Source organism: Oreochromis niloticus, linkage group LG7 (genome assembly GCF_001858045.2).
Source record: "Oreochromis niloticus isolate F11D_XX linkage group LG7, O_niloticus_UMD_NMBU, whole genome shotgun sequence".
In the NCBI taxonomy this organism is placed as follows: Eukaryota; Metazoa; Chordata; class Actinopteri; order Cichliformes; family Cichlidae; genus Oreochromis; species Oreochromis niloticus.
This window is the reverse complement of record NC_031972.2, coordinates 38,420,369-38,437,239: the sequence shown is the minus strand read 5'-3', so window position 1 is coordinate 38,437,239 and position 16,871 is coordinate 38,420,369. Positions and strand designations below refer to the sequence as shown.

At 37.9% G+C, this 16,871-nt stretch overlaps 1 protein-coding gene across 2 annotated transcripts in view; it reads right to left on the bottom strand.

The window, feature by feature from the left end:
- Positions 1 to 16,871, bottom strand: part of cadps2 (Ca++-dependent secretion activator 2) — a 141,106-nt gene that overhangs the window by 3,768 nt on the left and 120,467 nt on the right. For both annotated transcript variants that reach the window (XM_013276593.3, XM_013276591.3), the window contains 2 exons: positions 9,692 to 9,799; positions 212 to 316 (listed from right to left, as the gene is read on the bottom strand). In XM_013276593.3, the coding sequence (XP_013132047.1) occupies positions 212 to 316; positions 9,692 to 9,799 (213 nt within the window). The remainder of the gene's footprint in view (positions 1 to 211; positions 317 to 9,691; positions 9,800 to 16,871) is intronic.

Below are 16,871 nucleotides of genomic sequence, written 5' to 3'. Positions count from 1 at the left end.
CAGATTCTAAGACGTTCCTTTAATTGAATGGAGCCAGTCTCAGGTTATTCACTTCAATTTTTTTAAACATTAAAGAAAAGATGGCTTAAAATGTGGTAGGTAAACGTAATAGGTCATTTTGAATGACAAACAACCCCTTTTGGAAAAATGGACATCTTTGTCTCTCAAATGGTCAGGCTTGGTCTCTCTTACATACTTCATGTTTATTTACCTTAACGATCTTGATGAGTGTTTTCAGCTGGTACATGTGCAGCTGCAGGTCCAGTCTGTCAGTCAGCCAAACACATATTGCCTTCATGGAGTCAGTGTACCATTGCTGTAAGAAACAGAAACAAACCAAACAGGACAAAGATAATTATGAGAAGAGAAAACAATAGCTAGGGATAAGTCGAAGGCCCAAACTATCAGTTGTAAATATCAGTTTGGCTGCTTCAACACAGGACAATGACACAAGTAGATTTTAAATCAATCAATCAATCAAGATGTTTTGGAAATGCAGAAATGCTTTGTTTCAAGGGGGCTAACAAAAGCATTGATTTGAGTATTTCGAAATTACAGCCATTTTTCTACAAAGTGCTGATCGTCAGAGGTTCAAACGTAATTGAACAATTTTAAATAAATTGGATCAAAATCGTTTGCATTCTATGAGTGCATGAAGTCCAGACCTGATGAACAACACCAGTTATGTATTTAACAACCAAAAAAAAGCATACTATATTGGTTTGAGATCAGGTGACTGCCTCGGTGTTATTGTCTGACTTGATAGGGGTGACTCCATTTCACCCTATCACTAGTATCCTGCTCTGTCACACTAATCCTCTTCATATCATTCACTACAACCATGAATTTTCTCTGTGGTTTTCTTCTCCATATTTAGCATCCTTTGTTCAATATATTCATCATCCCTTCTCTGCAAATGTCCAAACCATCTCAGCCTTACCTTTCTAATTTTGCTCAACCTCAGGCTGTTCCCCTGATGTATTCATTTCTGATCTCTTCTATTCTGGCCACTTCCAAGGAAAACCTTGACATTTTCAGCTCTACCACCTCCAGCTCTGTCTCCCAGCTTTTTGTTAGTGCCACCACCATTTTTAAACCACGGATCATAGCAGGTCTCACTACCATCTTGTAAGTCTCCACCTGCTCTACTCTGCCTGGAATCTCCTCTTCATCTCTCTTGTGTACTGTCTCTTGCTTTGGAAGGTTGACCCCAAATGTTTAAACTCTTCTGCCTTCACTATATCCACTCGTTGCATGTTCACCCGTCCAACTCTCTCCTACATACACATGTATTCTGCCTTGCTCCTACTGATTTCCATTCCTCTTCTCTCCAGAGAATACCTCCATCTCAGGCACCTCCAGGCTCACCTGCTTTCAGCTGAATCAGAATTAGAAATGACTATTCATGCCTTTGTTTCTTCACAGTTGGACTATTGTAATTCATTGTATTTTATGTAGGTCAATGTACAAACACACACAGGACTTTGTAAAATGTTGCATGTTTTATAAAATCATTGCAAACATTGCAAACGTACATGACTTTGTAGCATTAAAATGAATAAGCCATGTAAAGATCTGTGTACTGGATTTTGTAGTATGTATAAAGTGACCTTCGACTGCTAGAGCACATTCCTGGTGAAAGCTTTTTCAAGTCTGTTTTTGAAGTAAACAAGGGCAAGAAAATACTCTGAGGAGCATCTTTAAACATTTTTCCTTTCACTTGCAGCCATACCCCTGAAAAGATACTAATAAAAACTATACTATGTTAATTTAGCTACAAGAACAGTTTATGGTTTTCATACCTGTGTGTTCACCCTCAGATTAGTTTACATGTTAGCCGTTTGCTTGGTGACAGATCTAAAATGCCTTGCTTTAGTCCAGCTGACAACACTACAATGTAAGGTCAAAGGACATGTGCTAACAAAAGTGCAAAACTCAAAGAGGGTAAAACATTTATTTATTCAAAGGCACCAATTTACTGGTGAAGTCCTGAATACAAGGATAGAGTTCAGGGCTCTGCTTTGAACTTCAAAGAGTTGGAAAAAAATCAGGTTCCTTCTTTGTAATGTTCATTAAATGATCTTCCTTCACACCTTCCACCAACAAGCCACAGCTGCAGGAAAATCAAACACACCTTTTCTCACCTAAAGAGCAATCCTCACTTACAGCAACATTCAAAATGCTGCTGGTAAAATGCACACACTGGGTGGCTTTATTCAGTTACCAGTCTTACAAGAATACTTGCGGAAATTGCTCTGACACAGTAATGACCCGTATATTCAGATCTGCTCTGAGAGATCACCGCCGACTTAATTCTGTACAATGGCAAGGACTGTAATTACCTTCCCATTTAAGAGAGAAAAACAGTCCAAAGGTTTTTCACACACTTGACAAAAGCCAAAACACATCCATGATTACTCAGCTGTCATGCAAATATTTGATTCATTCTATTGTGAAAGCAACCTGTAACCTCCTACATCCTGGCTCCTAATTATACCAAAGTAATAAGTTTTTCACTGAGTCTAAGTAGCTTAGCCTCGAGAAAATACAACAAAATACAAACTTAAAAATGAGAATTTAAGTTCAGTCACAGTTCCTGATTTATTTTTCTGCCCAGGCTGCATTAAAGCATTTTCTCTCTTTAAAAGTCTTATCTTTTGATCTGGAAAGTAATCAAATGGTGAAAAATTACATGCTTTTAAAAAAAAAATCAACTTCTTATTTAATCAAGCATTTTACATTGCAAAAATGAGTTTGCCGAATTGTGCTACAGTGGAGTAGAAAAGCACTACACGAGAACCAGTCTATTTACCACAAGTAGATGGGAGACCTTATGTTTAAATAATTATTTTCAAATAATGTATCTTTAAATAATTTAAAAAATAACTGTAAGCTGATCAAAAGAGAACTACATTTGGCACTGCTGTATTCATTACTGTTGGACTAGATGATGACGGTTTTTTCTTGGGGAGCAGCATTGGAGCTGGTGACACCAACAGACTGAATAAAGGAAGGCTGGCTCTGCAATTGGCTGCAAATTTAAAACTTGAAATTTTTTTGAAATAGTTTTTGAAATAACTAATAATCAGGAGTTGGGCTCGACACCTTAGTTCCAGTGACAGGAACTCTGAAGGATTCAGCATACCAAGGACGTTTTGACAATTTCATGTTTCCAACTTTGTGGGAATAGTTTGGATGGCCTCCATCTGTTCTAACATGATTGTGCATCAGTACATAAAACAATGTTGTAAAGACCATGGATGAGTGAGTTTAACGTGGGAAAACTTGACTGGCCTGATCATTGTTTTTGGGCAATACCTTTGGAATGAATTAGGGCACACCTAAGTGGAATATCACTTTCTGATCTTACAAGCGCTTCTGGAAGAATGATCATGTGGGTAGCAAGCTAAGCAAAGATGCTCAGATATCAAACCCTCCAACCCCCAGCCCCAGCTCTTCCAAGGGGGTACCCAAGGCATTACTGAGCTAGCCGAGATTTTTCCAGCATGTCTAGGGCGTGCCTAGGGTTCTCCTTCATCCCTGAGCCACTTCATCGATAACCATGTTGTGGATGTCTCAACCACCTTAACTGGCAGCTCAAGCAAATGATTGAGTGCCAGATGCCATTTGTGTTTCCTTCTATTAGTGATTTTTTTGGTCTCAACATTAAGTGAGGGTCGAAAATACGATAAAAAGCTTACACAAATTGCTACAGGCTTGTTGCTAGCTAGTTAGCGATGCTTCACACCTGTGTTACACTCCTAGTCTACATGTTTGAATAATTCAGCACTCCTTAGCTTTTGTTATCATATTTTGGACCGATGAAATCAGCTGCATGCTTCCACTGAGGCCCAGAGTTACTGTAAATATCAGAATTATCTAGAAATTAAATGCTGTCATTTTAGATTTTAACATAAGACTCATAAACTCATGGGAGATAACACACTATTAGCAAAACACAGAATGAGAAAATTACAGATTAAAAGTTTTCAGTTGAAAATACAATTGAAGACCTTTTATCTTAAATCAGGTTTTATTTAATGCTGTCAGAGAAAATGTCGTGTCCTCTTCATGCAGCTCACTACATGCAATTCAATTCAATTTTAATTTGGCGACTCCAGTACAGAAGCTGTGCAGGTCTGAGATGAGCAGCTTTCCTAAACACCAAACTGAGTTACTGTTTATGCTCCTTTATAGTTACATGGATGTCTGTCTTTCACGTCACATTGCAAAATAAGATAATTTAGTCTTTATGCTTTTTCATCATTTAACTTTGGATCAATTTAAAATTGACTCTAATATTAAATACGTATGCAGGATTAAGAGTGGGCATATAGGATGATTTCTCTGTTGTCACAAGGTGGGGTAGAGGTCTTAATCCAAGTGTGCAAGTCCTGTAATCACAAAGAGAAATTAATAATCACAAACTGCCAAATCTGAAGTTTATCCCTCAAAGCTGAACCCTTTCCTGTTCTGACGCACCTCAGGATCTGCCCTTACATTTCTTCAGTTTAATAGTTCTACTGATGTGCTGACATCAGCATATCAGTAATCACCATTAATAAGGGGTTGTTGAAGTCCACACTTAAAAAAAAAATCTGGTGTCACTGTTCTTACAGATGTGGAGAGAGAAACATGCAACTGTTTGCACAAATTCAATAACTGAACACGGCTTTCCCCGACAGCCGACAACGGTCTCAGCTAGTTAGCTGTAGCACATTAATTAATGATTAGTTTCCAAAAACACATTTAACTTACCGGAAAAGTGCAACGGTGCCTCAGGTTCTTCTGTTGATTAGTCCAGTTTACTGCAGAACATTTTTCGCTGTCAGTTTGAAACAGTCAGTCCTGGTTTTGGAAAACAAACTGGGCCTCCTCTCAGAATCACTACTGTATCTGCACTTCCCAAACAGAGGCAAGTTTTTCTGTGACTGCTGCTGCCATCAAAGCTGTCATGACCGATTGTACCCCGATTGCATTTTACAGCATCGAGTTAAAAATTAGAATCAAACTTCTGACAAAGGAGACCCCATGGACACAAATTAGCGTGAGGAGATGAATTTTTCATTCCTAATTCTCCCTGTAGATATTAATAGTTAACCATGTCACACACTGCTCAAGCCTTTTAATTCAGCTGATTTTTTATTACTAATATACAATATAATATTATTACTAATATAAAAAGGCCCGTGTTTCGAACGTGTGATTTATAGAATATGATGCTGAACACTAAACAGAAATTAAGTATTTAAAACAAGATCAACCGTAAACATCTTTTTAGGTTAAATGGATTAATTGAATTAATTTTACTTTATACACAGTTTTCCAAAAATACAGTTTCATATGTGCTGACTGACTTTCTGTAAAAGTCACCGCGTGCCGCTGGTGACTGCTAACAGGTTAACACACATCTGCACATGTGTGGCTGCTTTGCCTCAAATCTAAATGCTGGCATGTTTTTGTAATTCATGTTGGTTTACAGCTCAGACTATTTACACTATTTTTTCCTCTATTATTCTAGACTAATTAAAAAAATGTTGCAAGCATGCTTTTTTAACCTAAATTGTAGCACATTATTCTTCAGTTTAGTTTGCATCACCTCATTTATGTGCGTCTGCTTGTGTCCTTATGCCGTCTCTGACAGTTCCTATGTGATTCCTAAAATTTGCTGTCATCCTTTTTACACATCTTCTATCCCTCTGTTATTTTCTCTTCCTGCTGTTCCTTCACAATCTTTTTTTAATGCTGCAGTTCACATAGTATCCTAATCAGCCTTGTACTCGTTATTAACAAATGCTTGAGGATGTTCAAATTACTGCATGACACCCTCTGATTTTCTGCTCCTCCTCCATTCAAGGAAACCTATATTTGAGTGTCTGGGAGGCGAGTTTCCAGAGTGAGTAATCAGCTGCCTGCTGGTTGCCTTGCGAACCGCACTAACCATCATGGAAATTGAGAATGAAGAAGGTCCTTAATTGAGATGATTAGAGGATAAGAGTGAAAACAGATGGAGGGAATAAGCACAGGAAGGATGGGGGAACGAGTAGGTATGCAATGGTCTTGTAAAAATTATGTGAAGAAATGGGGGTATGCTTCTCTGGTGCCAAAACGATTTGAACATTTGAGATATATTCACGCTTCTGCACAATAAATGTTCCTCGGTTATAAAGTTGTATACTCCTGTATATAAAATGCCAGAGATGTTTTATTTCTGGGTCTATTTATTGTTTCAATTGTTGAGATCTGCTTTTTTCCTTAACAAATATATGTTATGTTTTCTCACATGAGAAGAATGAAATGATCTAATATTTTGTTTTCTTTCTGAACTGAAACTAATATCAGAAATAAGGGGAAAAGAAAGAATCTCAAACATCTTATTTTGTTTTGAAGGATAAATCTGAGGTTGAATTAAACCTGTTTTGAGATAAATATTTTTTTTTAACTGTATCCAGGTCTGTCCTTGGTTTGTCAGTTGTTCCCTCCTAAAGTCGAGAACAGAGAACTGTGTGTGTGTGTGATGCACACAAAGATGCTCCCTGATGAGCACTTGTACACAAACAGACAGATGTTTGCATGCACAAGCAAAAGGGAAAAAAAAACCTCTTAAGTGTGTTTACAGTTCATGTTGATTCCCCATCGTTTCATTTTGGTGTTCTTTGCTTTCATAGCCTTTTTCTTCCTCTTCTTTAAATCCATCAGGGTTGACAAAGCTTTTGTTTAAAAGGTGTGGCAAATGTAAATGAATTTGCCTTTGACTCACAAACATCTATATAAACAAGGAAACTGCATACCCATATTGCTGCCGGCAGGGGGTCTGATGCTGCTGTCGAACAAAGGATTTGGTTCTTTGTTTACACACACAATGTATGTGCGCACATATTTGTGTGTGTATGTGAGATACATGTTGAAGGGCTGAGTGGAGAAACCTCAAGGCCCCACTGTCACCTCCTTCTTGGCGCATGACTGGGCGCTTCTGAGCTCTATTAGACTTACTCTCCTCAACCTCCCTTTTTCAAACACGAACACACACACACACACACACACACACACACACACACAAAATTCAGTCCAGTGCAGATCGAGCCTCAGTCACAACACTCTGAACTCTCGGAGGAGGCGGTGGGTGGCAGAAATCCATCGCTCAGCTTCGTGCCGCTAATGTGTATGAAGGTCTGAACCGCCATGTCTGAGTTGCCGTGTTAACTAATGATGGCGAGCTGAGGCGTGTTTGACAACTTTCCGCTAAAATATTCTTAAAAATCTAAATCCAAGTGGGGGCGGTAGGTTATGAAAACGGACAGCGTGGGATAGAGGGATGATTAGATGGATGGATAGCTGGGTATGTGAAAGTGTTTTTGGCTCCAGCAGAGCAAGCCAAAAGCTCTTGATGTTTTCTAAGTGATAAACAGGTCAACAGAAGCAGTCAGTGTTTTCGGAACTAAGCAACCTGCTGCTGCTTCGAAAGAGGAGAATCAGTGTGTGCAAACACCTGACTGTGAGCTCTGTTTGCAGAGATTTTAGAAGCATTTACTGTATATATAAGATTCCTATGAACAGATCAGATACTATTCAAAATTATTTTCAGTTTTTGGTTTGCATGTCTTTATGTGTGCACATTAAATCAATTTTTGTCTGTAATTAAACATTTTACATAACAAAAATATTGAAAAAGCTGAAAGTATGTCACATAAAGCACAGAAAATATCAACCACAAACTGACTTGAAACATGAGCATAAAATGTTTTGAGAACCACAGAATTAGTGGTCAGACTGGATTCACAGCAGTTACAAGTAATTCTAATGAGTACGTTCCTAATTTTATATCACCAGGGGAAAAATTGTTATTATAATAAACGTGTCATAAATGGTACAAATAGTCAAAGAGTATCAGAGAACAAATATCAAAGTTTTAATTCTAAGCCTGTACGTTGCTGCAGACTTATGTGCGTCTTTATCAAACAAACTGAAATGATTAGCTTATGCTGCCTGTTACTGAGCTTGAGGAATCCAGTTTTACTTAGTGTGTACCTGCAAACCACAGTGACATGTGCACAAAGCTGCCTCATTTTTCTGAGACTTCTGTTTGGATGCTGACAGAACTTGGAACGAATAAGATGTTTTCTCGGTGGTACTGGTGATTAAGCGAGCACTTCTGTGTGCCACAGGTGGTAGAGCAGAGCATCAACTGTTTGCAGGTTTCTGAATTCTTGACCACAACACTGATTTTGAAGAAGGTTTAACCATCAGAGCACAACACAGCTTCTGAGAGCAGCTTTACCTCCACTGGTGTGAGACTGGGTGACCATGAACATCACACGCACAGGAACAACAACAGACCGAAACAAGCTGGAGATACCGGAAGCAGGAACCATTACCCAGTATTCATGTTAATGAAACAAATTAATCAGGTAAGTGGCGCCATATAGAAACACGCAGTGGCCCACGGGGGCCCCGGGTGCCAAAGACTAAAATTCTGTCTTTTTTGTACATCTCATACAACCAATTATGGAGTGTGTTAGGAGACTCTTCATTTACAAATAGAACTGCAAATACATCGTGCTACCAATTTTATAAAATATTTTCCCTCTGACTCTCCATCTCTGAGCTTTGTCAACAATAAAAAGAGAAAAAAAGTAGAAACAGTTCTACGTTTCCTAACCAGTAGAAATGTTACATCAAAAATTACTACACTCAAGAGAATAAGGTTTTATTTCCAAAAGTACTGACTTGAAAAATGTATTATTTGGCCTTCTGCAATTTGCCATGGAGAAAAAAAGTCTAGCTCCACCATTGTAGGTGCCTAAAGGAATCAAACAATTGACTCTATAAGCAAAGTCTGAGAATAGATTCAAATCAGCAATTTAGTGACAGCTGAAGAGAGTATGAAAGCACTTCCTGCTGATAGGTTCAAGAGTGATGAATTCTGTTTTTCTTTATGAATCTACAGAAAGTTAAGAGACAGGCAAACAGCAGAGGTAGAGCATGTGCTCAAAGAACAGAGAAAGAGACATGAAACAGAAACATATGTGCAAAGAGCTGAATGGCACACAAAACCTTCAAAACCTTAAAACATGACAAAGTGCTTGCCCAAAGGGAATATTGACCTTACAAAGTAAAGTTTCTAGAAATTGCGTTCAGTGTGATTTTGTGTTATATATGCAATTTAAGCAAATTTGTAAATGTCAAGTTGGCTCGGAGTGTTTTTTTTTCGACTGAGAACAAATGCACTTTCATATTGCTGATTTGTTTGAAGCGTTAGGGTTAGCGTTCCTGCTGAAACAACCGCTGGCTGTGAAATAGTGCGGAGAATGTTAGACTATGTCTCCAAGACAGAAAGGCACTGATTAACTTACATTTATAGTTTTTACATAATTTTTACATCATATGCTAATAGATCTATGACTGTTGCCTCATTCAGCATACTCTGTTAGCAGAGCGTTTAGATTTTAAATGGAGGAAAAATAAGGGGATTTGTCTGGTCCTGTTAAGAAAAAAGAAGAAAGAAAAACTAACAAAAAAGCAACAACAATAAAACTAATTTTAAAAAGAAATTCTTTACATGTACTTGCTTGACCAATTTGCTATTTTGGGCTTTTGCACACAGAATTACAGATTAACAAAGTTATGTATAACAATAAAGTAGGAATATGAACATAATTTCATGCAAACTGGAAACAGTACTTGCACTTACATCAAATACGGTCTCAATGTAGAGCTCATCACTGACACCATGGCGCAGAATGTCCTGGTTCTGTCGTACAAAACTAATGTAAGTGTCAGCCAGATCCACCCTTGGTTTCTGCAGGACACAGGATAAAGGCAGGCCTGAAGGTAACTCATGGACGGTAGAGCATGAAAATACAATGTCAAACAATGTTACAAAAAGCAATTTTAGCACAAGGTTGAAACGAGACATAACTGGCATTAAATGTGAATAACTCAAAAAATAATGGTAGAATGCAATCTGCAGATACTCGGCTGGTTGTGCATGATGAGGTCTTCACACATTCTGAAATGTAGAGTGTTTAATGCAGTGAGGTGGAACACACATCCAGTGTGAGAACAAATAGCAATGCAAGCTAATACTCCTAGTGAATAAACCTTGATGTCTTGATCTTTTGATTGTTTGGTCACTTTGGATCCACAGTGCATCCACTCCAATTGTTCCACATTTTGTCATCTTACAGTCTTTTTCTTATAATGGATTAAATTCATTTTTTTTTTTACCTCAAAATTCTTCATATAATACCTGTTTCCACTGATCATCTGTCAGATGTTTTTACAACTTTACTGGAATTCCACCTGTAGTAAATTCAGTTGACTGGACATGACTTGGATAGGCAAATATACATCATATAGGACACCTGTCTATATAAAGTCTCATAGTTGACAGTGCATGTTAGAGGACAAACCAAGCCATGAAGACCAAGTGATTGTCTGTCGACCATCTTCCAACAAGTCAACAACTCACAGCCAAGATAATAAAAGAGTGGGTTCTGGACCACTCTGTGAATTTTCTTGAGTGGCCCAGACAGAGCACAGACTTGAACCACGACTGAACACTTTCACTTAATTAACTTAATATTCAGTAAAAGGACTAGATGTTACAGTCCCTGATAATGCATTGCTTTAAATGGAGAAAATCTTAAGGGATGGCTGTTATGAGGAAGGCAGCCCAGAAACTTTTACCACCAGCAGCACACATCGTTGTGTGTCTCAACTTTCGGTCTTTTACCCAAGCTCATCTACCATTTTTCCTCCTTGGTTAGGTTTAGCACTACTACATGCATCCCACTGGTCCCATGGATACTCTGACTACTAATGGTTAATAAAGCTTACTGAAGTTCCAGGAATAATACATTTAGATTGTCAGGTTTTCAGTAATACAAATCTGTGCTGCTGTTGACATGCCTTAAAAGATTATTTTGCGCAACACTTTAATTGGTGAAGAAAAGTGTCTAAAAAAAGTAAGGCACAAAATATACAATTTCACAAATATTTACTTCTGTAATGATAAAATATACATTTTCTTCACAGCAGAAAATTTAATGTATGTCATATAGTCTGTTTACTTATTGTTTATCAATGTCAAACATTGATGTGGCTCTGATTACATTTTTATTCGAAACATTAGCTCCTTGTAATAATCTTTTATAAACAGGTCATAGAGCGTTTGACTACTTATAAGATGCTTATTAAAGAAATATTACACATGAATAAAACTGTTATTAATAATAGCATAAAAAACATACTTGTAGACAATCATATACAGTTATTAGAAACTCAAATAGATAAGAGACTGTTTAAGCAAAACAATAAAAGCCTTAAGCTATTTTTAAGAGTCCTTTTACAATAAGAAGTTTTCTCTCACATTTAAAACTTCTATATGTCTGTATGATCGGCTGACACAGTGGACAAACGCAGATGTTCTGGAAACTCCTGCTTGTACTCGTCATTAGTGGACATTAAATTTAAATGGGAAACATTCAGTTAAAATTACAGGGTGCAAATTAAACAATTATAAGGATAAAATGTTCTGAAGTGAATGAAAAGTGTATGATTTACTAAAATAATTTCTTCACAACAATTACAAGCAAAGCCTAACAATTGTTTTCGCTCAGGAAACATTACCTGCTGCTTCTATGATAAAAAGAAAAAAAAATCCTGCCCTGGACATGCTGTCAGATATTACACCTGTAAAGCCAATTGTAATTGCCTCGACATCTTTCACAGCCATGTTTTCTGAGCTGACGTGCATTAGGCCCAAGAGGAGAGTTGTCATTCTGTTTTCTGTGCTGTACAAGAAAGCTAGAAACCTTCTGGCTTCACTTAAAGTCAACAGGCAGGTTGGATATGAACTCAATACTTATAATTGTAATATTTCATCAAAGACAGCATAAGAGTCACCAAATCATATCACAAAGTTTTATGAGCCTCAATATGGACAAAGTCCAGACAAAGTCACACTGTTCTCTCAAATACTTTCTAAATATGCAAAGTTGTGAGGGCCTCCAAGGTTATGCCTGACATTAAAATTTAGTGATTTGTCTGCATCGGTCCATGCAAATGAAGCATACATCCCTGTTTTTAAACACACTCGCCCACACAGACACCCGAGCAGCAAAGCTAACATAATTAACTTATTCGTCAAATAGTTGCCTGACAGTAAATTAATTGGCAACTACTTAAATGACAAATTAATTGTTCAAGTGATTTTCCAAAGAGAAAAAAAAAGCAGTTATTAGATTATTGTAGCTTCTCAACTTTGACAGTAACTCTTAGAAGAAGATAATGTGACCTCTCTGGTAAGTTGAATGTCTTCTGGTAAAAACTGTCTCAGCAGTTGTTTCAAAGGTCTATCAGAGAATGACAGACTGGGGTCAGTCAGAGACGATTAGCTGTAATTCAGACCGACTACTGAAGAAGAAAACCTGCAGACACAAGAGGTTAAAGTGGGGTCACATGGCTGCAGGGGGACTGTTGTGTGTGATGAAAAGAAGAGAATAGAGTGTTATAGTTATCCTGAAGAAGTTACCCATGCACACCGACTGACAACCCTGTCATAATTCTCATAAGGCACTGGAGTGACTGGGGAGGTAAGTGTAGAAGTTTCAAAGATGATACTCAAATGAGTATCGTCTCTGCAGACACTTTGAGGTCATGCCCACGTTGATGCAAATATATTTCAAACTTATTTTTGCAACTGTTTCTGTGGTATTTGTTGATTTCAGTTCAGAAATGCAGTTTTGTCAGATATCACCTGCACCTTTACCGTCAATGTGTCTTTTAGCATTGGCTCTCTGATACACAGTCCCGTTTTATAACCCTACATCGTCCCTACTGGAGAGGTGGAGGTGGCAGGAATCATAACACCATGTGGGCAGTTGACTTATTAAAATAGGTTAAATCACATGAAGTTCTCCTCTTTAACTACATTTTGATACCAGGTTCATCCCTTAGCTGTGATTCATTCTTGATAATATTGTTTTCTAATAAACTCATTTTCGATACTTTGAAATTCAGAGCCTTGTTTAAGAATATTTGAAATTCTTCTCTGATAGGGTTAAGTTCTTCTTCTGGCACAGTGTAGTATCATCCTACGTCTATCCTAAGACTGTGAACAATGGCAATGATCTCCAATCTCAGTATCAAAAACATCTTTTCTATGGTCCCAAAAATTGTTTACGACTTACAGATTCATAACTTTTGCAAGGCACATGCTACAGTGGATGCATACTGTCACATATTCTTCTAACTGATGCTGTAATATTTTATTTGTTTTGAATGTCTTCTGGTGATTCATAGTTTATCAGTTCTCCTGTATCAAGTTCATTCATGTCAGAAAGAAACATTCTTTTTTATTTTACCACATTTTATTTTCTGCTTTATTTTCATAGTTATTTGTGCCTTGAGTTCAGTTTGACTTCCCCTTGTATCATTTCCCTGATTACTTGCTCCTGTGTTGTTCCCCAGCTGCATTCACTTCCCTTGAGTTGCCTGTGTTTGTAAGTAGCTTTAGTATTCTCCCTGTCCTCTTTCAGTGCATTTGTTATCTCTTCCCTTTGATGTTTCTGGTCATTTACAGTTTTATATGAATTGACCCATATTATTAAGATAGCAATAATAATCCAGCAATCCTATTGATGGTGTGGCTGCATATCAGGAGGTTGAGCAGGTCATCTACTAATCGGTAGGTTGGTGGTTCGATCCCTAGCTGCTCCAGTCTGCATGCCAGATATAGACAAGATGCTCTATGAATGTGTGAATATTACACAGAAAGCAGTTACACAGAAAGAGGTGCTTGTATGAATGGGTGTGAATAGGTGAATGAAGCAAATTGTATAAAGCCTTTGAGTCCTCAGGTACGGTAGAAAAACACTATATAAAACCAATCCATTTAGCAGAAGGGAAACCCTACAGTCAAAAAGTGTTCCTAACTTTACAAGTGAAATTCCACTAGAGCTAGGGAGTTGAAGATCTCATGACAAGGCCTGGATTTACTGCACGTGTGGTGGTCAGTTCATTTACTAGCACAGATATTATATGCAGCAAAGTTCCACAAACAGGTTAAAATGTTAAAACCAGGAGCAACATCGCTTTGAACTTGAACATACACTCAATATCTGTTGATAACAACACATATTAAGGCCAATCAGTGCTGCATACATTGGCGTGAATTGGCTTGATGCCATGACAAGTCACATTAATTTAGACCCAGATATCAGGCGGCACCTTTAGAGATCTTATATCTATGAAAGTGCCATTTGGTACCAGTATGCCTTGGTGGGTCAAAACTTCTTATACTCATAAAAGACCAAATGCATAATATTCAGGTTGGTCATAGAGTTTGGGCTTAGGTATGAAAGAAAAACTGTCAGGTTCCTATACATCTATGCACATTTGCCACACAACCACAGATATATGGACAGGTTCAAAGTGTGCAAAGTACAGTTCTCCTGTATGAGGTACAACATTTAAGAGTGTGTATGTGTGTCACTGGCTACATGTAAATGCCCCTGGTGTCACTTGAGACATCAATTTTCCCTTACCCTCTCCTCCCCTTAAGGCTTTTCACAGTCATTCACCTCTTTTTCTTTTGTTCTGGCGAGGCGACAAAGCACCATGACAGATCACAGATGTCGGCACAGTTCCAGCCAACAGGATTAGAGATTCTCTCGTGTTAAACGACAGAAATGATAGACAGAGAAAACAGAGAAAAAGAGAAATAGTTTGTCACTGTTGTCCCGTTCTGCTCTCTCAATCTCCTTTACCTTTTCTTTAGTTTTACCTAAACACCAGTAATCCTCTCTGCATCTAGATAATGGATGTCTGTTAACTTATCAACATTTGACAGCAACAAAAAAACATTTTAAAATTAAGATCTGCTCCTATACAGGTACTGATCGGTGCAGGTATAAGTCTAAAGAGAGGAGAGGGAGGAGGTGCCTTTTGTTATCAGGGTAATGGGGCAGTAAATTATTAAGTAACTTCACAATGATATCAGTTCCATTTCCTGCTTTGGCTTCATTTAATTTTTTTCCAGGTGGATGTTGTGTATGGCAAAGAAGAAAGTGCTTGTGCTAATGGATGAATGCGGCTAGTTGTGTAAGCTTTTTTGAATTATAAAGCTGTAACTTGACAAAATGTGGAACAAGTGAAGCCCGTTTAACACTTCCAGATGCACTGCCGCCTTAAGGGCCTGTGGTACAGCAGCCATTAAGCCGTTCTGATTATTTAAGATTGAAGTCTAAGGAGTTTGAAAAGAAGGTGACTGGACGTTAAGTATTTTGAAGATGTTTCACCTCTCATCCAAGAGGCTTCTACAGTTGTAAAACCAAAAGTTAGAAAGTCCCAGGTATTTAAACCTGAGTGGGGGTTGTCCCTTAGGAGGGTTGTCACTGACCCACTATTACTCATGTGCATCATCACATGAGCCAAGGTGTGAAAAAAGGCATGGGTCATTACCACGTGAGGTTTCAAGTGAAAACACTGTGCGACCTTGCCCCACCCACCATGTCAGCTATTGAGGTCACCTGATGTAAGATGTGAGTGGGGATTTAGGTACCTGAGAAGGGATCTGAAGAATGTGCTGTAGGTGGCTGACAGTTGGTGTTGTAAGCCATCACCTCTGTTCAATGGTGGTTGTTCATAGTGGAACTAGATGGGCTTATTTACTCCTCTGTCTTCTCAGTCCAAAATGTGAACATTGGCATCCTTGAAAGATTGACTTATATAGTGCAGATGTACAACTGCATCGTGTCATGTCAAGGTGGCTCTTCTATACTGTGCCATGCATTTATGGAGTTGCTGGTTTCTCCAGTTAAAAAGGTCTGGGGAAGGAAGTTTTATCCTTGGGATGAACCATTTTCTTTTAGATGTGGCTGAAGCTCTGAGATTCTCTGACAAACCTGCAACATGAGGAACGACTATGTTGTGATGTTTCTGCCTAGTTGGTGTCTAATCTTCTTTCTTGCGCATCTTCGCTGATGAAAGCCCGGTTGAGATAACTACATGGTTTAAGAGCTTTCTCTACACATGTGTGTTCCTTTTATTTCCCTTCTTTCCACTTCTGCATAAAGATTGAAGTTTTAAATAATAGGACTTCTTTGAGTAGTCTTGACAATGACAACAAAAACAACAAATGTAATAATCGTCAAAACAGTAAAAGTACATTAGATACTTGGCTGGTAAAGATAAAGATAAAAATATAAAGCAACTTATATGTAATTTTTACAGATCTTATTTTCCATTGCTTAGCTAACATTTCAAGCAATCATATTTACATTAAATGTTGTTAGCTGCAACATCTAACAGGCAGCGTCCAAAATAATACTTAAATCTCCATTGCTGAGGTAACGTTTAGTTAGTAGACGTAAGCTAACATTCTTTTAGGCCACTCTTCAGTTCTGAATGCACCATTCATGTTTTAGCTTATATAGTGATGAGATATAATAAAAAAAGTTTACAAAATTCTGATGATTCAGTTTCCACCACATTGTTTTCCACTACTGTTAATAACTAAGAGATATAACATGACAAAAACCCTTACGCTGTGGGATTCTTGAAATCTACAATAGAAACTAAATATAATAAACTATGGTTACAGCTCATTGCTTTTTAAATAATCCTATAAAAAGGCGCTTTGGTATTAATGAAAAAGTTTAATAAAAATTATATTTGGGAAAAGAAATCAGCCAGAAATAAAGTGAACCACTCACAACAACGAAGTGAAACAAAGGAAAAGTAGACAGTGGAGAATGAATGCTTTGTGCATTTGTGACCAGGTGTGAAGTCTAAAAGGCTCCGCCCCCTGCCCTTTATCCCAAAAGAGGCACCCATGTCAGGTTACCACTAGACAAAAGACCAGAAGG